Source organism: Gasterosteus aculeatus, chromosome 7 (assembly GCF_964276395.1).
Source record: "Gasterosteus aculeatus chromosome 7, fGasAcu3.hap1.1, whole genome shotgun sequence".
Taxonomy (NCBI): domain Eukaryota; kingdom Metazoa; phylum Chordata; class Actinopteri; order Perciformes; family Gasterosteidae; genus Gasterosteus; species Gasterosteus aculeatus.
Window position 1 is genome coordinate 5,769,790 of NC_135694.1, and position 26,302 is coordinate 5,796,091.

The 26,302-nt window shown below is 50.3% G+C and overlaps 1 protein-coding gene across 1 annotated transcript in view; it reads right to left on the bottom strand.

Moving 5' to 3' along the window:
* Positions 1 to 26,302, bottom strand: part of LOC120822148 (uncharacterized) — a 35,858-nt gene that overhangs the window by 4,300 nt on the left and 5,256 nt on the right. Inside the window, exon 3 of the mRNA XM_040181569.2 lies at positions 24,791 to 24,833. Within this exon, the coding sequence (XP_040037503.2) occupies positions 24,791 to 24,833 (43 nt within the window). The remainder of the gene's footprint in view (positions 1 to 24,790; positions 24,834 to 26,302) is intronic.

Sequence of the window (26,302 nt, forward strand, 5' to 3'; positions counted from 1 at the left end):
TGGTGCTGCTGTTGTAGTCGCTGCGGCTGTTGTTGGAGCTGCTGTTGTCGTTGCTAAAGTTGTTGCGGCTGCTGTTGTAGTCGCTGCAGTTGTAGCTGTGGCTGTTGTTGGTGCTGCTGTCGTCGCTGCCAAAGTTGTTGGGGTTTCTGTTGTTGTCGCAGCAGTTGTAGGTGCGGCTGTTGTTGGTGCTGCTGTCCTCGCTGCTAAAGTTGTTGGGGCTAAGTTTGTAGTCGCTGCAGTTGTTGTTGGTGCTTCTGTTGTAGTCGCTGCGACTGTTGTTGGAGCTGCTGTTGTCGTTGCTAAAGTTGTTGCGGCTGCTGTTGTAGTCGCTGCGGCTGTTGTTTGAGCTGCTGTTGTCGTTGCTAAAGTTGTTGGGGCTGCTGTTGTAGTCGCTGCAGTTGTTGTTTGTGTTGCTGTCGTTGTTGCTAAAGTTGTTGTGGCTACGTTTGTAGTCGCTGCAGTTGTTGGTGCTGCTGTTGTAGTTGCTGCGGCTGTTGTTGGAGCTGCTGTTGTCGTTGCTAAAGTTGTTGCGGCTGCTGTTGTAGTCGCTGCGGCTGTTGTTTGAGCTGCTGTTGTCGTTGCTAAAGTTGTTGGGGCTGCTGTTGTAGTCGCTGCAGTTGTTGTTTGTGTTGCTGTCGTTGTTGCTAAATTTGTTGTGGCTACGTTTGTAGTTGCTGCAGTTGTTGGTGCTGCTGTTGTAGTCGCTGCGGCTGTTGTTGGAGCTGCTGTTGTCTTTGCTAAAGTTGTTGGGGCTGCTGTTGTAGTTTCTGCAGTTGTAGCTGCGGCTGTTGTTTGTGCTGCTGTGGTTGTTGGGGTTGCTGTTGTTGTCGCAGTAGTTGTAGGTGCGGCTGTTGGTGCTGCTGTCGTCGCTGCTAAAGTTGTTAGGGCTACGTTTGTAGTTGCTGCAGTTGTTGTTGGTGCTTCTGTTGTAGTCGCTGCGGTTGTTGTTGGAGCTGCTGTTATCGTTGCTAAAGTTGTTGGGGCTGCTGTTGTAGTCGCTTCAGTTGTTGTTTGTGCTGCTGTCGTTGTTGGGGTTGCTGTTGTTGTCGCAGCAGTTGTAGGTGCGTTTGTAGTTGCTGCTAAAGTTGTTGTTTGTAGTGGTGTTGTCGTTACTAAAGTTGTTGGGTCTGCTGTTTTAGTCGCTGCAGTTGTAGCTGCGGCTGTTGTAGCTGCGGCTGTTGTTGTTGCTGCTGTTGTCATTGCTAAAGTTGTTGGGGCTGCGGTTGTAGTCGCTGCAGTTGTTGTTTGTGCTGCTGTCGTTGTTGGGGTTGCTGGTGTAGTCGCTGCAGTTGTTGTTTGTGTTTCTGTCGTTGTTGCTAAAGTTGTTGGGGCTGCTGTTGTAGTCGCTGCAGTTGTTGCTTGCGTTGCTGTCGTTGTTGCTAAAGTTGTTTGGGCTGCTGTTGTAGTTGCTGCAGTTGTAGTTGTGGCTGTTGTTGGTGCTGCTGTCGTCGCAGCCAAAGTTGTTGGGGTTGCTGTTGTCGCAGTAGTTGTAGGTGCGGCTGTTGTTGGTGCTGCCGTCGTCGCTGCTAAAGTTGTTGGGGCTACGTTTGTAGTCGCTGCAGTTGTTGTTTGTGCTGCTGTTGTAGTCGCTGCGGCTGTTGTTTGAGCTGCTGTTGTCGTTGCTAAAGTTGTTGGGGCTGCTGTTGTAGTCGCTGCAGTTGTTGTTTGTGTTGCTGTCGTTGTTGCTAAAGTTGTTGTGGCTACGTTTGTAGTCGCTTCAGTTGTTGGTGCTGCTGTTGTAGTCGCTGCGGCTGTTGTTGGAGCTGCTGTTGTCTTTGCTAAAGTTGTTGGGGCTGCTGTTGTAGTCGCTGCAGTTGTTGTTTGTGTTGCTGTCGTTGTTGCTAAAGTTGTTGTGGCTACGTTTGTAGTCGCTGCAGCTGTTGGTGCTGCTGTTGTAGTTGCTGCGGCTGTTGTTGGAGCTGCTGTTGTCTTTGCTAAAGTTGTTGGGGCTGCTGTTGTAGTCGCTGCAGTTGTTGTTGGGGTTGCTGTTGTAGTCGCTGCAGTTGTTGTTTGTGCTGCTGTCGTTGTTGGGGATGCTGTTGTAATCGCTGCAGTTGTAGCTGTGGCTGTTGTTGTTGCTGCTGTTGTCATTGCTAAAGTTGTTGGGGCTGCTGTTGTAGTCGCTGCAGTTGTTGTTTGTGCTGCTGTCGTTGTTGGGGTTGCTGTTGTAGTCGCTGCAGTTGTTGTTTGTGCTGCTGTCGTTGTTGGGGATGCTGTTGTAGTCGCTGCAGTTGTAGCTGTGGCTGTTGTTGGTGCTGCTGTCGTCGCAGCCAAAGTTGTTGGGGTTGCTGTTGTCGCAACAGTTGTAGGTGCGGCTGTTGTTGGTGCTGCTGTCGTCGCTGCTGAAGTTGTTGGGGCTACGTTTGTAGTCGCTGCGGCTTTTGTTTGAGCTGCTGTTGTCGTTGCTAAAGTTGTTGGGGCTGCTGTTGTAGTCGCTGCAGTTGTTGTTTGTGTTGCTGTCGTTGTTGCTAAAGTTGTTGTGGCTACGTTTGTAGTCGCTGCAGTTGTTGGTGCTGCTGTTGTAGTCGCTGCGGCTGTTGTTGGAGCTGCTGTTGTCTTTGCTAAAGTTGTTGGGGCTGCTGTTGTAGTTTCTGCAGTTGTAGCTGCGGCTGTTGTTTGTGCTGCTGTGGTTGTTGGGGTTGCTGTTGTTGTCGCAGCAGTTGTTGTTGGTGCTTCTGTTGTAGTCGCTGCGGCTGATGTTGGAGCTGCTGTTGTCGTTGCTAAAGTTGTTGCTACAACAGCAGCCCCTGCTGTTGTAGTCGCTGCAGTTGATGTTTGTGCTGATGTCGTTGTTGGGGCTGCTGTTGTAGTCGCTGCAGTTGTTGTTTGTGCTGCTGTCGTTGTTGGGGTTGCTGGTGTAGTCGCTGCAGTTGTTGTTTGTGCTGCTGTCGTTGTTGGGGATGCTGTTGTAGTCGCTGCAGTTGTAGCTGCGGCTGTTGTTGTTGCTGCTGTTGTCATTGCTAAAGTTGTTGGGGCTGCTGTTGTAGTTGCTGCAGTTGTAGTTGTGGCTGTTGTTGGTGCTGCTGTCGTCGCAGCCAAAGTTGTTGGGGTTGCTGTTGTCGCAGCAGTTGTAGGTGCGGCTGTTGTTGGTGCTGCTGTCGTCGCTGCTAAAGTTGTTGGGGCTACGTTTGTAGTCGCTGCAGTTGTTGTTTGTGCTGCTGTTGTAGTCGCTGCGGCTGTTGTTTGAGCTGCTGTTGTCGTTGCTAAAGTTGTTGGGGCTGCTGTTGTAGTCGCTGCAGTTGTTGTTTGTGTTGCTGTCGTTGTTGCTAAAGTTGTTGGGGCTGCTGTTGTAGTCGCTGCAGTTGTAGCTGTGGTTGTTGTTGGTGCTGCTGTCGTCTCTGCTAAAGTTGTTGGGGCTGCTGTTGTAGTCGCTGCAGTTGTTGTTTGTGCTGCTGTGGTTGTTGGGGTTGCTGTTGTTGTCGCAGCAGTTGTAGGTGCGGCTGTTGTTGGTGCTGCTGTCGTCGCTGCTAAAGTTGTTGGGGCTGCTGTAGTCGCTGCAGTTGTTGTTGGTGCTTCTGTTGTAGTCGCTGCGGCTGTTGTTGGAGCTGCTGTTGTAGCTGTGGCTGTTGTTGATGCTGCTGTCGTCGCTGCCAAAGTTGTTGGGGTTGCTGTTGTTGTCGCAGCAGTTGTAGGTGCGGCTGTTGTTGGTGCTGCTGTCGTCGCTGCTAAAGTTGTTGGGGCTACGTTTGTAGTCGCTGCAGTTGTAGCGGCGGCTTTTGTTGTTGCTGCTGTCGTCATTGCTAAAGTTGTTGGGGCTGCTGTTGTAGTCGCTGCAGTTGTTGTTTGTGTTGCTGTCGTTGTTGCTAAAGTTGTTGGGGCTGCTGTTGTAGTCGCTGCAGTTGTTTGTGCTGCTGTCGTCGCTGCTAAAGTTGTTGGGGCTACGTTTGTAGTCGCTGCAGTTGTTGGTGCTGCTGTTGTAGTCACTGCGGCTGTTGTCGGAGCTGCTGTTGTCGTTGCTAAAGTTGTTGGGGCTGCTGTTGTAGTCGCTGCAGTTGTTGTTGGTGCTGCTGTCGTCGCTGCTAAAGTTGTTGGGGCTACGTTTGTAGTCGCTGCAGTTGTTGTTGGTGCTTCTGTTGTAGTCGCTGCGGCTGTTGTTGTAGCTGCTGTTGTCGTTGCTAAAGTTGTTGGGGCTGCTGTTGTAGTCGCTGCAGTTGTAGCTGTGGCTGTTGTTGGTGCTGCTGTCGTCTCTGCCAAAGTTGTTGGGATTGCTGTTGTTGTCGCAGCAGTTGTAGGTGCGGCTGTTGTTGGTGCTGCTGTCGTCGCTGCTAAAGTTGTTGGGGCTGCTGTTGTAGTCGCTGCAGTTGTTGTTTGTGCTGCTGTGGTTGTTGGGGTTGCTGTTGTTGTCGCAGCAGTTGTAGGTGCGGCTGTAGTTGGTGCTGCTGTCGTCGCTGCTAAAGTTGTTGGGGCTGCTGTTGTAGTCGCTGCAGTTGTTGTTTGTGCTGCTGTGGTTGTTGGGGTTGCTGTTGTTGTCGCAGCAGTTGTAGGTGCGGCTGTTGTTGGTGCTGCTGTCGTCGCTGCTAAAGTTGTTGGGGCTACGTTTGTAGTCGCTGCAGTTGTTGGTGCTGCTGTTGTAGTCGCTGCGGCTGTTGTTGGAGCTGCTGTTGTCGTTGCTAAAGTTGTTGGGGCTGCTGTTGTAGTCGCTGCAGTTGTTGTTTGTGTTGCTGTCGTCTCTGCCAAAGTTGTTGGGGTTGCTGTTGTTGTCGCAGCAGTTGTAGGTGCGACTGTTGTTGGTGCTGCTGTCGTCGCTGCTAAAGTTGTTGGGGCTGCTGTTGTAGTCGCTGCAGTTGTTGTTTGTGCTGCTGTGGTTGTTGGGGTTGCAGTTGTTGTCGCAGCAGTTGTAGGTGCGGCTGTTGTTGGTGCTGCTGTCGTCGCTGCTAAAGTTGTTGGGGCTGCTGTTGTAGTCGCTGCAGTTGTTGTTTGTGCTGCTGTGGTTGTTGGGGTTGCTGTTGTTGTCGCAGCAGTTGTAGGTGCGGCTGTAGTTGGTGCTGCTGTCGTCGCTGCTAAAGTTGTTGGGGCTGCTGTTGTAGTCGCTGCAGTTGTTGTTTGTGCTGCTGTTGTAGTCGCTGCGGCTGTTGTTTGAGCTGCTGTTGTCGTTGCTAAAGTTGTTGGGGCTGCTGTTGTAGTCGCTGCAGTTGTTGTTTGTGTTGCTGTCGTTGTTGGGGATGCTGTTGTAGTCGCTGCAGTTGTAGCTGTGGCTGTTGTTGGTGCTGCTGTCGTCGCAGCCAAAGTTGTTGTGGCTGCTGTTGTAGTCGCTGCAGTTGTTGTTTGTGCTGCTGTCGTTGTTGGGGATGCTGTTGTAGTCGCTGCAGTTGTTGTTTGTGCTGCTGTCGTTGTTGGGGATGCTGTTGTAGTCGCTGCAGTTGTAGCTGTGGCTGTTGTTGGTGCTGCTGTCGTCGCAGCCAAAGTTGTTGTGGCTGCTGTTGTAGTCGCTGCAGTTGTTGTTTGTGTTGCTGTCGTTGTTGCTAAAGTTGTTGGGTCTGCTGTTTTAGTCGCTGCAGTTGTAGCTGCGGCTGTTGTTGTTGCTGCTGTTGTCATTGCTAAAGTTGTTGGGGCTGCTGTTGTAGTCGCTGCAGTTGTTGTTTGTGCTGCTGTCGTTGTTGGGGTTGCTGTTGTAGTTGCTGCAGTTGTAGCTGCGGCAGTTGTTGTTGCTGCTGTTGTCATTGCTAAAGTTGTTGGGGCTGCTGTTGTAGTCGCTGCAGTTGTTGTTTGTGCTGCTGTCGTTGTTGGGGTTGCTGGTGTAGTCGCTGCAGTTGTTGTTTGTGTTGCTGTCGTCTCTGCCAAAGTTGTTGGGGTTGCTGTTGTTGTCGCAGCAGTTGTAGGTGCGACTGTTGTTGCTGCTGCTGTCGTCGCTGCTAAAGTTGTTGGGGCTGCTGTTGTAGTCGCTGCAGTTGTTGTTTGTGCTGCTGTGGTTGTTGGGGTTGCAGTTGTTGTCGCAGCAGTTGTAGGTGCGGCTGTTGTTGGTGCTGCTGTCGTTGCTGCTAAAGTTGTTGGGGCTGCTGTTGTAGTCGCTGCAGTTGTTGTTTGTGCTGCTGTGGTTGTTGGGGTTGCTGTTGTTGTCGCAGCAGTTGTAGGTGCGGCTGTAGTTGGTGCTGCTGTCGTCGCTGCTAAAGTTGTTGGGGCTGCTGTTGTAGTCGCTGCAGTTGTTGTTTGTGCTGCTGTGGTTGTTGGGGTTGCTGTTGTTGTCGCAGCAGTTGTAGGTGCGGCTGTTGTTGGTGCTGCTGTCGTCGCTGCTAAAGTTGTTGGGGCTACGTTTGTAGTCGCTGCAGTTGTCGGTGCTGCTGTTGTAGTTGCTGCGGCTGTTGTTGGAGCTGCTGTTGTCGTTGCTAAAGTTGTTGGGGCTGCTGTTGTAGTCGCTGCAGTTGTTGTTTGTGTTGCTGTCGTCTCTGCCAAAGTTGTTGGGGTTGCTGTTGTTGTCGCAGCAGTTGTAGGTGCGACTGTTGTTGGTGCTGCTGTCGTCGCTGCTAAAGTTGTTGGGGCTGCTGTTGTAGTCGCTGCAGTTGTTGTTTGTGCTGCTGTGGTTGTTGGGGTTGCTTTTGTTGTCGCAGCAGTTGTAGGTGCGGCTGTTGTTGGTGCTTCTGTCGTCGCTGCTAAAGTTGTTGGGGCTGCTGTTGTAGTCGCTGCAGTTGTTGTTTGTGCTGCTGTGGTTGTTGGGGTTGCTGTTGTTGTCGCAGCAGTTGTAGGTGCGGCTGTTGTTGGTGCTGCTGTCGTCGCTGCTAAAGTTGTTGGGGCTGCTGTTGTAGTCGCTGCAGTTGTTGTTTGTGCTGCTGTGGTTGTTGGGGTTGCTGTTGTTGTCGCAGCAGTTGTAGGTGCGGCTGTAGTTGGTGCTGCTGTCGTCGCTGCTAAAGTTGTTGGGGCTGCTGTTGTAGTCGCTGCAGTTGTTGTTTGTGCTGCTGTGGTTGTTGGGGTTGCTGTTGTTGTCGCAGCAGTTGTAGGTGCGGCTGTTGTTGGTGCTGCTGTCGTCGCTGCTAAAGTTGTTGGGGCTACGTTTGTAGTCGCTGCAGTTGTTGGTGCTGCTGTTGTAGTCGCTGCGGCTGTTGTTGGAGCTGCTGTTGTCGTTGCTAAAGTTGTTGGGGCTGCTGTTGTAGTCGCTGCAGTTGTTGTTTGTGTTGCTGTCGTCTCTGCCAAAGTTGTTGGGGTTGCTGTTGTTGTCGCAGCAGTTGTAGGTGCGACTGTTGTTGGTGCTGCTGTCGTCGCTGCTAAAGTTGTTGGGGCTGCTGTTGTAGTCGCTGCAGTTGTTGTTTGTGCTGCTGTGGTTGTTGGGGTTGCAGTTGTTGTCGCAGCAGTTGTAGGTGCGGCTGTTGTTGGTGCTGCTGTCGTCGCTGCTAAAGTTGTTGGGGCTGCTGTTGTAGTCGCTGCAGTTGTTGTTTGTGCTGCTGTGGTTGTTGGGGTTGCTGTTGTTGTCGCAGCAGTTGTAGGTGCGGCTGTAGTTGGTGCTGCTGTCGTCGCTGCTAAAGTTGTTGGGGCTGCTGTTGTAGTCGCTGCAGTTGTTATTTGTGCTGCTGTGGTTGTTGGGGTTGCTGTTGTTGTCGCAGCAGTTGTAGGTGCGGCTGTTGTTGGTGCTGCTGTCGTCGCTGCTAAAGTTGTTGGGGCTACGTTTGTAGTCGCTGCAGTTGTCGGTGCTGCTGTTGTAGTTGCTGCGGCTGTTGTTGGAGCTGCTGTTGTCGTTGCTAAAGTTGTTGGGGCTGCTGTTGTAGTCGCTGCAGTTGTTGTTTGTGTTGCTGTCGTCTCTGCCAAAGTTGTTGGGGTTGCTGTTGTTGTCGCAGCAGTTGTAGGTGCGACTGTTGTTGGTGCTGCTGTCGTCGCTGCTAAAGTTGTTGGGGCTGCTGTTGTAGTCGCTGCAGTTGTTGTTTGTGCTGCTGTGGTTGTTGGGGTTGCAGTTGTTGTCGCAGCAGTTGTAGGTGCGGCTGTTGTTGGTGCTGCTGTCGTCGCTGCTAAAGTTGTTGGGGCTGCTGTTGTAGTCGCTGCAGTTGTTGTTTGTGCTGCTGTGGTTGTTGGGGTTGCTGTTGTTGTCGCAGCAGTTGTAGGTGCGGCTGTAGTTGGTGCTGCTGTCGTCGCTGCTAAAGTTGTTGGGGCTGCTGTTGTAGTCGCTGCAGTTTTTATTTGTGCTGCTGTGGTTGTTGGGGTTGCTGTTGTTGTCGCAGCAGTTGTAGGTGCGGCTGTTGTTGGTGCTGCTGTCGTCGCTGCTAAAGTTGTTGGGGCTACGTTTGTAGTCGCTGCAGTTGTCGGTGCTGCTGTTGTAGTTGCTGCGGCTGTTGTTGGAGCTGCTGTTGTCGTTGCTAAAGTTGTTGGGGCTGCTGTTGTAGTCGCTGCAGTTGTTGTTTGTGTTGCTGTCGTCTCTGCCAAAGTTGTTGGGGTTGCTGTTGTTGTCGCAGCAGTTGTAGGTGCGACTGTTGTTGGTGCTGCTGTCGTCGCTGCTAAAGTTGTTGGGGCTGCTGTTGTAGTCGCTGCAGTTGTTGTTTGTGCTGCTGTGGTTGTTGGGGTTGCAGTTGTTGTCGCAGCAGTTGTAGGTGCGGCTGTTGTTGGTGCTGCTGTCGTCGCTGCTAAAGTTGTTGGGGCTGCTGTTGTAGTCGCTGCAGTTGTTGTTTGTGCTGCTGTGGTTGTTGGGGTTGCTGTTGTTGTCGCAGCAGTTGTAGGTGCGGCTGTAGTTGGTGCTGCTGTCGTCGCTGCTAAAGTTGTTGGGGCTGCTGTTGTAGTCGCTGCAGTTGTTGTTTGTGCTGCTGTGGTTGTTGGGGTTGCTGTTGTTGTCGCAGCAGTTGTAGGTGCGGCTGTTGTTGGTGCTGCTGTCGTCGCTGCTAAAGTTGTTGGGGCTACGTTTGTAGTCGCTGCAGTTGTCGGTGCTGCTGTTGTAGTTGCTGCGGCTGTTGTTGGAGCTGCTGTTGTCGTTGCTAAAGTTGTTGGGGCTGCTGTTGTAGTCGCTGCAGTTGTTGTTTGTGTTGCTGTCGTCTCTGCCAAAGTTGTTGGGGTTGCTGTTGTTGTCGCAGCAGTTGTAGGTGCGACTGTTGTTGGTGCTGCTGTCGTCGCTGCTAAAGTTGTTGGGGCTGCTGTTGTAGTCGCTGCAGTTGTTGTTTGTGCTGCTGTGGTTGTTGGGGTTGCTTTTGTTGTCGCAGCAGTTGTAGGTGCGGCTGTTGTTGGTGCTTCTGTCGTCGCTGCTAAAGTTGTTGGGGCTGCTGTTGTAGTCGCTGCAGTTGTTGTTTGTGCTGCTGTGGTTGTTGGGGTTGCTGTTGTTGTCGCAGCAGTTGTAGGTGCGGCTGTTGTTGGTGCTGCTGTCGTCGCTGCTAAAGTTGTTGGGGCTGCTGTTGTAGTCGCTGCAGTTGTTGTTTGTGCTGCTGTGGTTGTTGGGGTTGCTGTTGTTGTCGCAGCAGTTGTAGGTGCGGCTGTAGTTGGTGCTGCTGTCGTCGCTGCTAAAGTTGTTGGGGCTGCTGTTGTAGTCGCTGCAGTTGTTGTTTGTGCTGCTGTGGTTGTTGGGGTTGCTGTTGTTGTCGCAGCAGTTGTAGGTGCGGCTGTTGTTGGTGCTGCTGTCGTCGCTGCTAAAGTTGTTGGGGCTACGTTTGTAGTCGCTGCAGTTGTTGGTGCTGCTGTTGTTGTCGCTGCGGCTGTTGTTGGAGCTGCTGTTGTCGTTGCTAAAGTTGTTGGGGCTGCTGTTGTAGTCGCTGCAGTTGTTGTTTGTGTTGCTGTCGTCTCTGCCAAAGTTGTTGGGGTTGCTGTTGTTGTCGCAGCAGTTGTAGGTGCGACTGTTGTTGGTGCTGCTGTCGTCGCTGCTAAAGTTGTTGGGGCTGCTGTTGTAGTCGCTGCAGTTGTTGTTTGTGCTGCTGTGGTTGTTGGGGTTGCAGTTGTTGTCGCAGCAGTTGTAGGTGCGGCTGTTGTTGGTGCTGCTGTCGTCGCTGCTAAAGTTGTTGGGGCTGCTGTTGTAGTCGCTGCAGTTGTTGTTTGTGCTGCTGTGGTTGTTGGGGTTGCTGTTGTTGTCGCAGCAGTTGTAGGTGCGGCTGTAGTTGGTGCTGCTGTCGTCGCTGCTAAAGTTGTTGGGGCTGCTGTTGTAGTCGCTGCAGTTGTTATTTGTGCTGCTGTGGTTGTTGGGGTTGCTGTTGTTGTCGCAGCAGTTGTAGGTGCGGCTGTTGTTGGTGCTGCTGTCGTCGCTGCTAAAGTTGTTGGGGCTACGTTTGTAGTCGCTGCAGTTGTCGGTGCTGCTGTTGTAGTTGCTGCGGCTGTTGTTGGAGCTGCTGTTGTCGTTGCTAAAGTTGTTGGGGCTGCTGTTGTAGTCGCTGCAGTTGTTGTTTGTGTTGCTGTCGTCTCTGCCAAAGTTGTTGGGGTTGCTGTTGTTGTCGCAGCAGTTGTAGGTGCGACTGTTGTTGGTGCTGCTGTCGTCGCTGCTAAAGTTGTTGGGGCTGCTGTTGTAGTCGCTGCAGTTGTTGTTTGTGCTGCTGTGGTTGTTGGGGTTGCTTTTGTTGTCGCAGCAGTTGTAGGTGCGGCTGTTGTTGGTGCTTCTGTCGTCGCTGCTAAAGTTGTTGGGGCTGCTGTTGTAGTCGCTGCAGTTGTTGTTTGTGCTGCTGTGGTTGTTGGGGTTGCTGTTGTTGTCGCAGCAGTTGTAGGTGCGGCTGTTGTTGGTGCTGCTGTCGTCGCTGCTAAAGTTGTTGGGGCTGCTGTTGTAGTCGCTGCAGTTGTTGTTTGTGCTGCTGTGGTTGTTGGGGTTGCTGTTGTTGTCGCAGCAGTTGTAGGTGCGGCTGTTGTTGGTGCTGCTGTCGTCGCTGCTAAAGTTGTTGGGGCTACGTTTGTAGTCGCTGCAGTTGTTGGTGCTGCTGTTGTAGTCGCTGCGGCTGTTGTTGGAGCTGCTGTTGTCGTTGCTAAAGTTGTTGGGGCTGCTGTTGTAGTCGCTGCAGTTGTGGTTGGTGCTGCTGTTGTAGTCGCTGCGGCTGTTGTTGGAGCTGCTGTTGTTGTTGCTAAAGTTGTTGGGGCTGCTGTTGTAGTCGCTGCAGTTGTTGTTGGTGCTGCTGTCGTCGCTGCTAAAGTTGTTGGGGCTGCTGTTGTAGTCGCTGCAGTTGTTGTTTGTGCTGCTGTGGTTGTTGGGGTTGCTGTTGTTGTCGCAGCAGTTGTAGGTGCGGCTGTTGTTGGTGCTGCTGTCGTCGCTGCTAAAGTTGTTGGGGCTGCTGTTGTAGTCGCTGCAGTTGTTGTTTGTGCTGCTGGCGTTGTTGGGGTTGCTGTCGCAGCAGTTGTAGGTGCGGCTGTTGTCGCTGCTAAAGTTGTTTGGGCTGCGTTTGTAGTCGCTGCAGTTGTTGTTTGTGCTGCTGTGGTTGTTGGGGTTGCTGTTGTCGCAGCAGTTGTAGGTGCGGCTGTTGTTGGTGCTGCTATCGTCGCTGCTAAAGTTGTTGGGGCTGCTGTTGTAGTCGCTGCAGTTGTTGTTTGTGCTGCTGTGGTTGTTGGGGTTGCTGTTGTTGTCGCAGCAGTTGTAGGTGCGGCTGTTGTTGGTGCTGCTGTCGTCGCTGCTAAAGTTGTTGGGGCTACTGTTGTAGTCGCTGCAGTTGTTGTTTGTGCTGCTGTGGTTGTTGGGGTTGCGGTTGTTGTCGCAGCAGTTGTAGGTGCGGCTGTTGTTGGTGCTGCTGTCGTCGCTGCTAAAGTTGTTGGGGCTGCTGTTGTAGTCGCTGCAGTTGTTGTTTGTGCTGCTGTGGTTGTTGGGGTTGCTGTTGTTGTCGCAGCAGTTGTAGGTCCGGCTGTTGTTGGTGCTGCTGTCGTCGCTGCTAAAGTTGTTGGGGCTGCTGTTGTTGTCGCAGCAGTTGTAGGTGCGGCTGTTGTTGGAGCTGCTGTTGTTGTTGCTAAAGTTGTTGGGGCTGCTGTTGTAGTCGCTGCAGTTGTTGTTTGTGCTGCTGTGGTTGTTGGGGTTGCTGTTGTTGTCGCAACAGTTGTAGGTGCGGCTGTTGTTGGTGCTGCTGTCGTCGCTGTTAAAGTTGTTGGGGCTGCTGTCGTTGTCGCTGCAGTTGTTGTTTGTGCTGCTGTGGTTGTTGGGGTTGCTGTTGTTGTCGCAGCAGTTGTAGGTGCGGCTGTTGTTGGTGCTGCTGTCGTCGCTGCTAAAGTTGTTGGGGCTACGTTTGTAGTCGCTGCAGTTGTTGGTGCTGCTGTTGTAGTCGCTGCGGCTGTTGTTGGAGCTGCTGTTGTCGTTGCTAAAGTTGTTGGGGCTGCTGTTGTAGTCGCTGCAGTTGTTGTTGGTGCTGCTGTTGTAGTCGCTGCGGCTGTTGTTGGAGCTGCTGTTGTTGTTGCTAAAGTTGTTGGGGCTGCTGTTGTAGTCGCTGCAGTTGTTGTTTGTGTTGCTGTCGTTGTTGCTAAAGTTGTTGGGGCTGCTGTTGTAGTCGCTGCAGTTGTAGCTGTGGCTGTTGTTGGTGCTGCTGTCGTCGCTGCTAAAGTTGTTGGGGCTGCTGTTGTTGTCGCAGCAGTTGTAGGTGCGGCTGTTGTTGGAGCTGCTGTTGTTGTTGCTAAAGTTGTTGGGGCTGCTGTTGTAGTCGCTGCAGTTGTTGTTTGTGCTGCTGTGTTTGTTGGGGTTGCTGTTGTTGTCGCAGCAGTTGTAGGTGCGGCTGTTGTTGGTGCTGCTGTCGTCGCTGCTAAAGTTGTTGGGGCTGCTGTTGTAGTCGCTGCAGTTGTTGTTTGTGCTGCTGTGGTTGTTGGGGTTGCTGTTGTTGTCGCAGCAGTTGTAGGTGCGGCTGTTGTTGGTGCTGCTGTCGTCGCTGCTAAAGTTGTTGGGGCTGCTGTTGTTGTCGCTGCAGTTGTTGTTTGTGCTGCTGTGGTTGTTGGGGTTGCTGTTGTTGTCGCAGCAGTTGTAGGTGCGGCTGTTGTTGGTGCTGCTGTCGTCGCTGCTAAAGTTGTTGGGGCTACGTTTGTAGTCGCTGCAGTTGTTGGTGCTGCTGTTGTAGTCGCTGCGGCTGTTGTTGGAGCTGCTGTTGTCGTTGCTAAAGTTGTTGGGGCTGCTGTTGTAGTCGCTGCAGTTGTTGTTGGTGCTGCTGTTGTAGTCGCTGCGGCTGTTGTTGGAGCTGCTGTTGTTGTTGCTAAAGTTGTTGGGGCTGCTGTTGTAGTCGCTGCAGTTGTTGTTTGTGTTGCTGTCGTTGTTGCTAAAGTTGTTGGGGCTGCTGTTGTAGTCGCTGCAGTTGTAGCTGTGGCTGTTGTTGGTGCTGCTGTCGTCGCTGCTAAAGTTGTTGGGGCTGCTGTTGTAGTCGCTGCAGTTGTTGTTTGTGCTGCTGTGGTTGTTGGGGTTGCTGTTGTTGTCGCAGCAGTTGTAGGTGCGGCTGTTGTTGGTGCTGCTGTCGTCGCTGCTAAAGTTGTTGGGGCTGCTGTTGTAGTCGCTGCAGTTGTTGTTTGTGCTGCTGTGGTTGTTGGGGTTGCTGTTGTTGTCGCAGCAGTTGTAGGTGCGGCTGTTGTTGGTGCTGCTGTCGTCGCTGCTAAAGTTGTTGGGGCTGCTGTTGTAGTCGCTGCAGTTGTTGTTTGTGCTGCTGTGGTTGTTGGGGTTGCTGTTGTTGTCGCAGCAGTTGTAGGTGCGGCTGTTGTTGGTGCTGCTGTCGTCGCTGCTAAAGTTGTTGGGGCTGCTGTTGTAGTCGCTGCAGTTGTTGTTTGTGCTGCTGTGGTTGTTGGGGTTGCTGTTGTTGTCGCAGCAGTTGTAGGTGCGGCTGTTGTTGGTGCTGCTGTCGTTGCTGCTAAAGTTGTTGGGGCTGCTGTTGTAGTCGCTGCAGTTGTTGTTTGTGCTGCTGTGGTTGTTGGGGTTGCTGTTGTTGTCGCAGCAGTTGTAGGTGCGGCTGTTGTTGGTGCTGCTGTCGTCGCTGCTAAAGTTGTTGGGGCTGCTGTTGTAGTCGCTGCAGTTGTTGTTTGTGCTGCTGTGGTTGTTGGGGTTGCTGTTGTTGTCGCAGCAGTTGTAGGTGCGGCTGTTGTTGGTGCTGCTGTCGTCGCTGCTAAAGTTGTTGGGGCTGCTGTTGTAGTCGCTGCAGTTGATGTTTGTGCTCCTGTGGTTGTTGGGGTTGCTGTTGTTGTCGCAGCAGTTGTAGGTGCGGCTGTTGTTGGAGCTGCTGTTGTTGTTGCTAAAGTTGTTGGGGCTGCTGTTGTAGTCGCTGCAGTTGTTGTTTGTGCTGCTGTGGTTGTTGGGGTTGCTGTTGTTGTCGCAACAGTTGTAGGTGCGGCTGTTGTTGGTGCTGCTGTCGTCGCTGTTAAAGTTGTTGGGGCTGCTGTCGTTGTCGCTGCAGTTGTTGTTTGTGCTGCTGTGGTTGTTGGGGTTGCTGTTGTTGTCGCAGCAGTTGTAGGTGCGGCTGTTGTTGGTGCTGCTGTCGTCGCTGCTAAAGTTGTTGGGGCTACGTTTGTAGTCGCTGCAGTTGTTGGTGCTGCTGTTGTAGTCGCTGCGGCTGTTGTTGGAGCTGCTGTTGTCGTTGCTAAAGTTGTTGGGGCTGCTGTTGTAGTCGCTGCAGTTGTTGTTGGTGCTGCTGTTGTAGTCGCTGCGGCTGTTGTTGGAGCTGCTGTTGTTGTTGCTAAAGTTGTTGGGGCTGCTGTTGTAGTCGCTGCAGTTGTTGTTTGTGTTGCTGTCGTTGTTGCTAAAGTTGTTGGGGCTGCTGTTGTAGTCGCTCCAGTTGTAGCTGTGGCTGTTGTTGGTGCTGCTGTCGTCGCTGCTAAAGTTGTTGGGGCTGCTGTTGTTGTCGCAGCAGTTGTAGGTGCGGCTGTTGTTGGAGCTGCTGTTGTTGTTGCTAAAGTTGTTGGGGCTGCTGTTGTAGTCGCTGCAGTTGTTGTTTGTGTTGCTGTCGTTGTTGCTAAAGTTGTTGGGGCTGCTGTTGTAGTCGCTGCAGTTGTAGCTGTGGCTGTTGTTGGTGCTGCTGTCGTCGCTGCTAAAGTTGTTGGGGCTGCTGTTGTAGTCGCTGCAGTTGTTGTTTGTGCTGCTGTGGTTGTTGGGGTTGCTGTTGTTGTCGCAGCAGTTGTAGGTGCGGCTGTTGTTGGTGCTGCTGTCGTCGCTGCTAAAGTTGTTGGGGCTGCTGTTGTAGTCGCTGCAGTTGTTGTTTGTGCTGCTGTGGTTGTTGGGGTTGCTGTTGTTGTCGCAGCAGTTGTAGGTGCGGCTGTTGTTGGTGCTGCTGTCGTCGCTGCTAAAGTTGTTGGGGCTAATGTTGTAGTCGCTGCAGTTGTTGTTTGTGCTGCTGTGGTTGTTGGGGTTGCTGTTGTTGTCGCAGCAGTTGTAGGTGCGGCTGTTGTTGGTGCTGCTGTCGTCGCTGCTAAAGTTGTTGGGGCTGCTGTTGTAGTCGCTGCAGTTCTTGTTTGTGCTGCTGTGGTTGTTGGGGTTGCTGTTGTTGTCGCAGCAGTTGTAGGTGCGGCTGTTGTTGGTGCTGCTGTCGTCGCTGCTAAAGTTGTTGGGGCTGCTGTTGTAGTCGCTGCAGTTGTTGTTTGTGCTGCTGTGGTTGTTGGGGTTGCTGTTGTTGTCGCAGCAGTTGTAGGTGCGGCTGTTGTTGGTGCTGCTGTCGTCGCTGCTAAAGTTGTTGGGGCTGCTGTTGTAGTCGCTGCAGTTGTTGTTTGTGCTGCTGTGGTTGTTGGGGTTGCTGTTGTTGTCGCAGCAGTTGTAGGTGCGGCTGTTGTTGTTGCTGCTGTCGTCGCTGCTAAAGTTGTTGGGGCTGCTGTTGTAGTCGCTGCAGTTGATGTTTGTGCTCCTGTGGTTGTTGGGGTTGCTGTTGTTGTCGCAGCAGTTGTAGGTGCGGCTGTTGTTGGAGCTGCTGTTGTTGTTGCTAAAGTTGTTGGGGCTGCTGTTGTAGTCGCTGCAGTTGTTGTTTGTGCTGCTGTGGTTGTTGGGGTTGCTGTTGTTGTCGCAACAGTTGTAGGTGCGGCTGTTGTTGGTGCTGCTGTCGTCGCTGTTAAAGTTGTTGGGGCTGCTGTCGTTGTCGCTGCAGTTGTTGTTTGTGCTGCTGGCGTTGTTGGGGTTGCTGTCGCAGCAGTTGTAGGTGCGGCTGTTGTCGCTGCTAAAGTTGTTTGGGCTGCGTTTGTAGTCGCTGCAGTTGTTGTTTGTGCTGCTGTGGTTGTTGGGGTTGCTGTTGTCGCAGCAGTTGTAGGTGCGGCTGTTGTTGGTGCTGCTATCGTCGCTGCTAAAGTTGTTGGGGCTGCTGTTGTAGTCGCTGCAGTTGTTGTTTGTGCTGCTGTGGTTGTTGGGGTTGCTGTTGTTGTCGCAGCAGTTGTAGGTGCGGCTGTTGTTGGTGCTGCTGTCGTCGCTGCTAAAGTTGTTGGGGCTACTGTTGTAGTCGCTGCAGTTGTTGTTTGTGCTGCTGTGGTTGTTGGGGTTGCGGTTGTTGTCGCAGCAGTTGTAGGTGCGGCTGTTGTTGGTGCTGCTGTCGTCGCTGCTAAAGTTGTTGGGGCTGCTGTTGTAGTCGCTGCAGTTGTTGTTTGTGCTGCTGTGGTTGTTGGGGTTGCTGTTGTTGTCGCAGCAGTTGTAGGTCCGGCTGTTGTTGGTGCTGCTGTCGTCGCTGCTAAAGTTGTTGGGGCTGCTGTTGTTGTCGCAGCAGTTGTAAGTGCGGCTGTTGTTGGAGCTGCTGTTGTTGTTGCTAAAGTTGTTGGGGCTGCTGTTGTAGTCGCTGCAGTTGTTGTTTGTGCTGCTGTGGTTGTTGGGGTTGCTGTTGTTGTCGCAACAGTTGTAGGTGCGGCTGTTGTTGGTGCTGCTGTCGTCGCTGTTAAAGTTGTTGGGGCTGCTGTCGTTGTCGCTGCAGTTGTTGTTTGTGCTGCTGTGGTTGTTGGGGTTGCTGTTGTTGTCGCAGCAGTTGTAGGTGCGGCTGTTGTTGGTGCTGCTGTCGTCGCTGCTAAAGTTGTTGGGGCTACGTTTGTAGTCGCTGCAGTTGTTGGTGCTGCTGTTGTAGTCGCTGCGGCTGTTGTTGGAGCTGCTGTTGTCGTTGCTAAAGTTGTTGGGGCTGCTGTTGTAGTCGCTGCAGTTGTTGTTGGTGCTGCTGTTGTAGTCGCTGCGGCTGTTGTTGGAGCTGCTGTTGTTGTTGCTAAAGTTGTTGGGGCTGCTGTTGTAGTCGCTGCAGTTGTTGTTTGTGTTGCTGTCGTTGTTGCTAAAGTTGTTGGGGCTGCTGTTGTAGTCGCTGCAGTTGTAGCTGTGGCTGTTGTTGGTGCTGCTGTCGTCGCTGCTAAAGTTGTTGGGGCTGCTGTTGTTGTCGCAGCAGTTGTAGGTGCGGCTGTTGTTGGAGCTGCTGTTGTTGTTGCTAAAGTTGTTGGGGCTGCTGTTGTAGTCGCTGCAGTTGTTGTTTGTGCTGCTGTGTTTGTTGGGGTTGCTGTTGTTGTCGCAGCAGTTGTAGGTGCGGCTGTTGTTGGTGCTGCTGTCGTCGCTGCTAAAGTTGTTGGGGCTGCTGTTGTAGTCGCTGCAGTTGTTGTTTGTGCTGCTGTGGTTGTTGGGGTTGCTGTTGTTGTCGCAGCAGTTGTAGGTGCGGCTGTTGTTGGTGCTGCTGTCGTCGCTGCTAAAGTTGTTGGGGCTGCTGTTGTTGTCGCTGCAGTTGTTGTTTGTGCTGCTGTGGTTGTTGGGGTTGCTGTTGTTGTCGCAGCAGTTGTAGGTGCGGCTGTTGTTGGTGCTGCTGTCGTCGCTGCTAAAGTTGTTGGGGCTACGTTTGTAGTCGCTGCAGTTGTTGGTGCTGCTGTTGTAGTCGCTGCGGCTGTTGTTGGAGCTGCTGTTGTCGTTGCTAAAGTTGTTGGGGCTGCTGTTGTAGTCGCTGCAGTTGTTGTTGGTGCTGCTGTTGTAGTCGCTGCGGCTGTTGTTGGAGCTGCTGTTGTTGTTGCTAAAGTTGTTGGGGCTGCTGTTGTAGTCGCTGCAGTTGTTGTTTGTGTTGCTGTCGTTGTTGCTAAAGTTGTTGGGGCTGCTGTTGTAGTCGCTGCAGTTGTAGCTGTGGCTGTTGTTGGTGCTGCTGTCGTCGCTGCTAAAGTTGTTGGGGCTGCTGTTGTAGTCGCTGCAGTTGTTGTTTGTGCTGCTGTGGTTGTTGGGGTTGCTGTTGTTGTCGCAGCAGTTGTAGGTGCGGCTGTTGTTGGTGCTGCTGTCGTCGCTGCTAAAGTTGTTGGGGCTGCTGTTGTAGTCGCTGCAGTTGTTGTTTGTGCTGCTGTGGTTGTTGGGGTTGCTGTTGTTGTCGCAGCAGTTGTAGGTGCGGCTGTTGTTGGTGCTGCTGTCGTCGCTGCTAAAGTTGTTGGGGCTGCTGTTGTAGTCGCTGCAGTTGTTGTTTGTGCTGCTGTGGTTGTTGGGGTTGCTGTTGTTGTCGCAGCAGTTGTAGGTGCGGCTGTTGTTGGTGCTGCTGTCGTCGCTGCTAAAGTTGTTGGGGCTGCTGTTGTAGTCGCTGCAGTTGTTGTTTGTGCTGCTGTGGTTGTTGGGGTTGCTGTTGTTGTCGCAGCAGTTGTAGGTGCGGCTGTTGTTGGTGCTGCTGTCGTTGCTGCTAAAGTTGTTGGGGCTGCTGTTGTAGTCGCTGCAGTTGTTGTTTGTGCTGCTGTGGTTGTTGGGGTTGCTGTTGTTGTCGCAGCAGTTGTAGGTGCGGCTGTTGTTGGTGCTGCTGTCGTCGCTGCTAAAGTTGTTGGGGCTGCTGTTGTAGTCGCTGCAGTTGTTGTTTGTGCTGCTGTGGTTGTTGGGGTTGCTGTTGTTGTCGCAGCAGTTGTAGGTGCGGCTGTTGTTGGTGCTGCTGTCGTCGCTGCTAAAGTTGTTGGGGCTGCTGTTGTAGTCGCTGCAGTTGATGTTTGTGCTCCTGTGGTTGTTGGGGTTGCTGTTGTTGTCGCAGCAGTTGTAGGTGCGGCTGTTGTTGGAGCTGCTGTTGTTGTTGCTAAAGTTGTTGGGGCTGCTGTTGTAGTCGCTGCAGTTGTTGTTTGTGCTGCTGTGGTTGTTGGGGTTGCTGTTGTTGTCGCAACAGTTGTAGGTGCGGCTGTTGTTGGTGCTGCTGTCGTCGCTGTTAAAGTTGTTGGGGCTGCTGTCGTTGTCGCTGCAGTTGTTGTTTGTGCTGCTGTGGTTGTTGGGGTTGCTGTTGTTGTCGCAGCAGTTGTAGGTGCGGCTGTTGTTGGTGCTGCTGTCGTCGCTGCTAAAGTTGTTGGGGCTACGTTTGTAGTCGCTGCAGTTGTTGGTGCTGCTGTTGTAGTCGCTGCGGCTGTTGTTGGAGCTGCTGTTGTCGTTGCTAAAGTTGTTGGGGCTGCTGTTGTAGTCGCTGCAGTTGTTGTTGGTGCTGCTGTTGTAGTCGCTGCGGCTGTTGTTGGAGCTGCTGTTGTTGTTGCTAAAGTTGTTGGGGCTGCTGTTGTAGTCGCTGCAGTTGTTGTTTGTGTTGCTGTCGTTGTTGCTAAAGTTGTTGGGGCTGCTGTTGTAGTCGCTCCAGTTGTAGCTGTGGCTGTTGTTGGTGCTGCTGTCGTCGCTGCTAAAGTTGTTGGGGCTGCTGTTGTTGTCGCAGCAGTTGTAGGTGCGGCTGTTGTTGGAGCTGCTGTTGTTGTTGCTAAAGTTGTTGGGGCTGCTGTTGTAGTCGCTGCAGTTGTTGTTTGTGTTGCTGTCGTTGTTGCTAAAGTTGTTGGGGCTGCTGTTGTAGTCGCTGCAGTTGTAGCTGTGGCTGTTGTTGGTGCTGCTGTCGTCGCTGCTAAAGTTGTTGGGGCTGCTGTTGTAGTCGCTGCAGTTGTTGTTTGTGCTGCTGTGGTTGTTGGGGTTGCTGTTGTTGTCGCAGCAGTTGTAGGTGCGGCTGTTGTTGGTGCTGCTGTCGTCGCTGCTAAAGTTGTTGGGGCTGCTGTTGTAGTCGCTGCAGTTGTTGTTTGTGCTGCTGTGGTTGTTGGGGTTGCTGTTGTTGTCGCAGCAGTTGTAGGTGCGGCTGTTGTTGGTGCTGCTGTCGTCGCTGCTAAAGTTGTTGGGGCTAATGTTGTAGTCGCTGCAGTTGTTGTTTGTGCTGCTGTGGTTGTTGGGGTTGCTGTTGTTGTCGCAGCAGTTGTAGGTGCGGCTGTTGTTGGTGCTGCTGTCGTCGCTGCTAAAGTTGTTGGGGCTGCTGTTGTAGTCGCTGCAGTTCTTGTTTGTGCTGCTGTGGTTGTTGGGGTTGCTGTTGTTGTCGCAGCAGTTGTAGGTGCGGCTGTTGTTGGTGCTGCTGTCGTCGCTGCTAAAGTTGTTGGGGCTGCTGTTGTAGTCGCTGCAGTTGTTGTTTGTGCTGCTGTGGTTGTTGGGGTTGCTGTTGTTGTCGCAGCAGTTGTAGGTGCGGCTGTTGTTGGTGCTGCTGTCGTCGCTGCTAAAGTTGTTGGGGCTGCTGTTGTAGTCGCTGCAGTTGTTGTTTGTGCTGCTGTGGTTGTTGGGGTTGCTGTTGTTGTCGCAGCAGTTGTAGGTGCGGCTGTTGTTGTTGCTGCTGTCGTCGCTGCTAAAGTTGTTGGGGCTGCTGTTGTAGTCGCTGCAGTTGATGTTTGTGCTCCTGTGGTTGTTGGGGTTGCTGTTGTTGTCGCAGCAGTTGTAGGTGCGGCTGTTGTTGGAGCTGCTGTTGTTGTTGCTAAAGTTGTTGGGGCTGCTGTTGTAGTCGCTGCAGTTGTTGTTTGTGCTGCTGTGGTTGTTGGGGTTGCTGTTGTTGTCGCAACAGTTGTAGGTGCGGCTGTTGTTGGTGCTGCTGTCGTCGCTGTTAAAGTTGTTGGGGCTGCTGTCGTTGTCGCTGCAGTTGTTGTTTGTGCTGCTGTGGTTGTTGGGGTTGCTGTTGTTGTCGCAGCAGTTGTAGGTGCGGCTGTTGTTGGTGCTGCTGTCGTCGCTGCTAAAGTTGTTGGGGCTACGTTTGTAGTCGCTGCAGTTGTTGGTGCTGCTGTTGTAGTTGCTGCGGCTGTTGTTGGAGCTGCTGTTGTCGTTGCTAAAGTTGTTGGGGCTGCTGTTGTAGTCGCTGCAGTTGTTGTTGGTGCGGCTGTTGTTGGAGCTGCTGTTGTTGTTGCTAAAGTTGTTGGGGCTGCTGTTGTAGTCGCTGCAGTTGTTGTTTGTGTTGCTGTCGTTGTTGCTAAAGTTGTTGGGGCTGCTGTTGTAGTCGCTCCAGTTGTAGCTGTGGCTGTTGTTGGTGCTGCTGTCGTCGCTGCTAAAGTTGTTGGGGCTGCTGTTGTTGTCGCAGCAGTTGTAGGTGCGGCTGTTGTTGGAGCTGCTGTTGTTGTTGCTAAAGTTGTTGGGGCTGCTGTTGTAGTCGCTGCAGTTGTTGTTTGTGTTGCTGTCGTTGTTGCTAAAGTTGTTGGGGCTGCTGTTGTAGTCGCTGCAGTTGTAGCTGTGGCTGTTGTTGGTGCTGCTGTCGTCGCTGCTAAAGTTGTTGGGGCTGCTGTTGTAGTCGCTGCAGTTGTTGTTTGTGCTGCTGTGGTTGTTGGGGTTGCTGTTGTTGTCGCAGCAGTTGTAGGTGCGGCTGTTGTTGGTGCTACTGTCGTCGCTGCTAAAGTTGTTGGGGCTGCTGTTGTAGTCGCTGCAGTTGTTGTTTGTGCTGCTGTGGTTGTTGGGGTTGCTGTTGTTGTCGCAGCAGTTGTAGGTGCGGCTGTTGTTGGTGCTGCTGTCGTCGCTGCTAAAGTTGTTGGGGCTGCTGTTGTAGTCGCTGCAGTTGTTGTTTGTGCTGCTGTGGTTGTTGGGGTTGCTGTTGTTGTCGCAGCAGTTGTAGGTGCGGCTGTTGTTGGGGCTGCTGTCGTCGCTGCTAAAGTTGTTGGGGCTGCTGTTGTAGTCGCTGCAGTTGTTGTTTGTGCTGCTGTGGTTGTTGGGGTTGCTGTTGTTGTCGCAGCAGTTGTAGGTGCGGCTGTTGTTGGTGCTGCTGTCGTCGCTGCTAAAGTTGTTGGGGCTGCTGTTGTAGTCGCTGCAGTTGTTGTTTGTGCTGCTGTGGTTGTTGGGGTTGCTGTTGTTGTCGCAACAGTTATAGGTGCGGCTGTTGTTGGTGCTGCTGTCGTCGCTGCCAAAGTTGTTGGGGTTGCTGTTGTTGTCGCAGCAGTTGTTGGTGCGGCTGTTGTTGGTGCTCTTGTGGTTGTTGGGGTTGCTGTTGTTGTCGCAGCAGTTGTAGGTGCGGCTGCTGTTGGTGCGGCTGTCGTTGCTGCTAAAGTTGTTGGGGCTACGTTTGTAGTCTCTGCAGTTGTTGGTGCTGCTGTTGTAGTCGCTGCGGCAGTTGTTGGAGCTGCTGTTGTCGTTGCTAAAGTTGTTGGGGCTGCTGTTGTAGTCACTGCAGTTGTTGTTGGTGTTGCTGTCGTTGTTGCTAAAGTTGTTGGGGATGTTGTTGTAGTCGCTGCAGTTGTAGCTGTGGCTGTTGTTGGTGCTGCTGTCGTCGCAGCCAAAGTTGTTGGGGTTGCTGTTGTCGCAGCAGTTGTAGGTGCGGCTGTTGTTGGTGCTGCTGTCGTCGGTGCTAAAGTTGTTGGGGCTACGTTTGTAGTCGCTGCAGTTGTTGTTGGTGCTGCTGTTGTAGTTGCTGCGGCTGTTGTTTGAGCTGCTGTTGTTGTTGCTAAAGTTGTTGGGGCTGCTGTTGTAGTCGCTGCAGTTGTAGTTGGTGCTGCTGTTGTAGTCGCTGCAGCTGTTGTTTGAGCTGCTGTCGTTGTTGCTAAAGTTGTTGGGGCTGCTGTTGTAGCTTCTGCAGTTGTAGCTGCGGCTGTTGTTGCTGCTGTCGTCATTGCTAAAGTTGTTGGGGCTGCGTTTGTAGTCGCTGCAGTTGTTGTTTGTAGTGGTGTCGTTGTTGCTATAGTTGTTGGGGCTGCTGTCGTCGTTGCAAAAGTTGTTGGGTCTGCTGTTGTAGTCGCTGCAGTTGTAGCTGAGGTTACATGTATAGTTACATGTAGTTAACTAACATAAGTAAAGCTTTTCAATACAAGTATTTTTTGTCCTCCGTACGTCTTCTCAAATTTCTCGATATAGAACACTGATATAAATTTGAACTGAAAATAATATTTTAGATCTTTGCCACAATCCCATCTCTCTCGTTCTGTTTAGAATCAATTCAGTTGCAATTGATTGACAATTCATAATAGCAGTGATTTTTACATCAAACAACTTACCCATCAGTAACAGGAAAATGAATACTTTCCGTTTGTCTTCCATAATGTTTCCCACTGAATCAAATAACAAACAGACATGTAAGACATTATTTAAAACGTATCCTCTTAACCATAGTATACATTCCATTTCCCTTTCTTGAACACATAAATACTAATGACATTGACAGACATTTTTTCGCTTAACGATTAGAGGCTGAAAATTCATTAAACTTAAATTTGAACCTAAATTCTACCTAGATTATGACCACTTGTAGCAGTTCTGGTTGATCGTCTGTCGGTTTCTTACCACTGCCCCCGAATGCAATTCTTTAATAAACTTTTGTCTTGTTTAAGTCATTAACTGGACCAAATACCAGCAGAGTTTAGGGAAAGTGGTTGAGCAGCCCAAAATGGTTTTAATCCGACTGCTAATGCATGGAATTTTGTTTTTCGTCTTTCCCACCTAACTATTATAAATATACAATATAGAAATCATGAATATAGTATAATAAATATATTACAATGGAGGATACATATATTACAATATAATTATATATATATAAAATCTAATACAACATGTTTGTATATATATAATTACATTGAATCGATGGGAAGTACTAACTAACTGTCAGTGAGACTAGGCCTAGGATATGTTGAACATACAAGGAAAACTTGCATCTTCATAGGAAGTTAGCGAGACAAATTTTCCTACGCATCATATAAAGAATCTTTTTGACCCATCAGGTTAAGTCGATAATCATATAATGGCCGCATTGTAGCCAGTCTTTGAGTTCCACCAGTGTAGGTTTTAAAAAGGACAATGAATTAAATATAGATATTTTGTGATTTGGAGGGGGATGAAAGGAATACAGATTTGGCATAAACAAAGATGTTGAGTCATACTCGTTAAACAGTAGCATTGTAGCCTTGGAATATTCACTTTCCTAATATTTTTGATTTTTGGTTTCATAGTGTTAACTGAAAAAACAAGTATACTGAACTCACAATTCATTTCCACAACAAATCAGTCTTTTAGTGTATATGGACCAATGTCATGACAGTATTATGATTGGATTTTAAAGTGTACTTACCCGAAATGATGACCTATGAGATAAAAAGTTGTGAATTCCTCCTCTCTTTCTGCTTCCGATGTTTCAAAATTATTTCAGTATTTTTATTATTCGGTCTAGTTCACATAGTGGACATTGCAAACCTTTCACCTGATGACTTGTGACTGTCAACATCTATGAAAGCCTTTATACTGAAACAGGATAAAGGCCAATGACGTCACTCATTGATGTGCTTTACCTTGCGATGAAGACAAAGCTGTGAATCTTTTGGTTCCTTCGCTCAGCACACTCCCTTCTCTTGTTTTGAAATGCTTGTGCATTCCACCTAAGGCTATGTTTAAACACGTTTTTCCAGTATGACGGTAGAACAAAGTAAGAATTAATTCCATCTGCAATGTAAAAAACACATTTTTGAAACATACATTGCAGTATACTGTTTCTACACTATATACTTTAATGACATGATTTCATGATCATACCACCATTCGATACGGGGGATAATTAGTGGGGAGAGTAAAATGTTTCTGTACAGCGTCATTGTGGTGTTGTGGTTAGCACTGTCGCCTCACAGCAAGAGGGCCCTGGGTTTGACTCTGCCCTGTGGCCTTTCTGTGTGGAGTCTGCATGTTCTCCCCCTGTCTGTGTCGGTTCTCTCCCACAGTCCAAAGACATGCACCATCCCCAGTGCATGTCCTAGCTCCTAGCTCCTAGCTCAATTGGGGACTCTAAATTGCCTGTGTGGATGGGAGTGTGAATGGTTGTTTCTCTTGTCTTGTCCTGTGTGTTACCATTGTGACCAATCCCATATGTACCCTGTCTCTTGCCTGAAGTTGGCTAGGATAGACTCCTGCAACCCTGTGTGCAGGATAAGCGGTTTAAAGATGGATGGATGGAATCTTTCAGTACTTCACATTTAAGTTTCGATAAAATTAAGACATGCCCATAAGGAGTCATTGAGCTTCTAAATTTTAGGTAGCAGTAAGAACTGGCTTGCTCCAAGTCTGATGGTGCTTAATGAAATTCCACAATAAAGGATTAAGCTTCCTGAAAGAAGAGGTATATATTGAACAAATTGAAAAAATATGAGGAAAAATGTCAACATTCACTCATTATCTACTTCTGATATTTTTAACGATTTGAGTATTTTAATTCAGTTCAGGTTCACCTAACACCTTAAGGAACATTTTTAATCAAGAAATGCCATTAACATGAATCACACCATGTTATCTTAAGAAAAATAATTGCAGCTTCATTGGCTCTCAGGTGCACACTCCCTACCTTCTTTTGTTTTGTTGTTTCATTGTTTGCATTCCAGCTATGTGAATGTCAAAAAAAGTTCTATAGATCTCTAGTGTGTGGTAATAGAGTGGGAATGTTGGCACAACTTTGATGCCAGTATCATCTTAATAGTCTTCCCTTATATTCTTATTATAAAACTCAATTATTTTTGTACTTTTTGTCAATACAATCCTCTTTGAAATGATCCTATTTGATAAATGTTTAACATGTATGTGTTCTTTTTCTTTTTAAAATACAGATTTTTTAATGTTAAATGCACTATTATTGTTGGAATAAAAACAAGTAACCTTGGTACGATATGGATGCCAGGATTGGAAATACCTACGATGCAAGCTGTGTTATGCGTATTGGTGATAAGGCAAGTATAAATAGGCCACAAAAATATTGTTTATTTAATTGTATTCACACAAAAATATTCTGAAAGGATGATTTGAGGATTGAGGACAGGAGATAGAAAAACAGACCCATAGAAAGAACCTGAATGGCGGGTAGACCGACCGCTGGACAACCAAACAAATCATCTCGTCCATATTCATCAACACAAGGAGCCATCACACCAAATGTGTTTGTACATCATCTACTCACTCATTAAGTTTTAGCTCCAGGATTAAAGTCAGTGTGGTTTGTGACATAGTAAAAGTTAAATGAACCACTGTTTTTTACTGCTCACTTTAACGGAATGTGGTATTTGGAACAGTTCCTTCAACATGGCAGAAAAACATGTATTCCACCGCATTACGTGTTTTAAATATTTTCATTTGAGTTATCTCTATCTTTTGGGTATACGTTGAAACCATTGTTTCAGATTTTTAAAATTTGATTCATACTTATGGAAAACGTATTTTCTTGTGAGAACTTTGCTGATCATCATGACCAACATGATCATGCAGCAGAGCAGACCAGCTGGTTGCGAGCACCTGAAAACTCAGCTGTCATTAAAGCACCCACGCCCTCCATTGTGTTTCGCTTAAAGCTTTAATATTTATGGTCAAGTTAATAACAATAAACATCAACCATAATAGTCA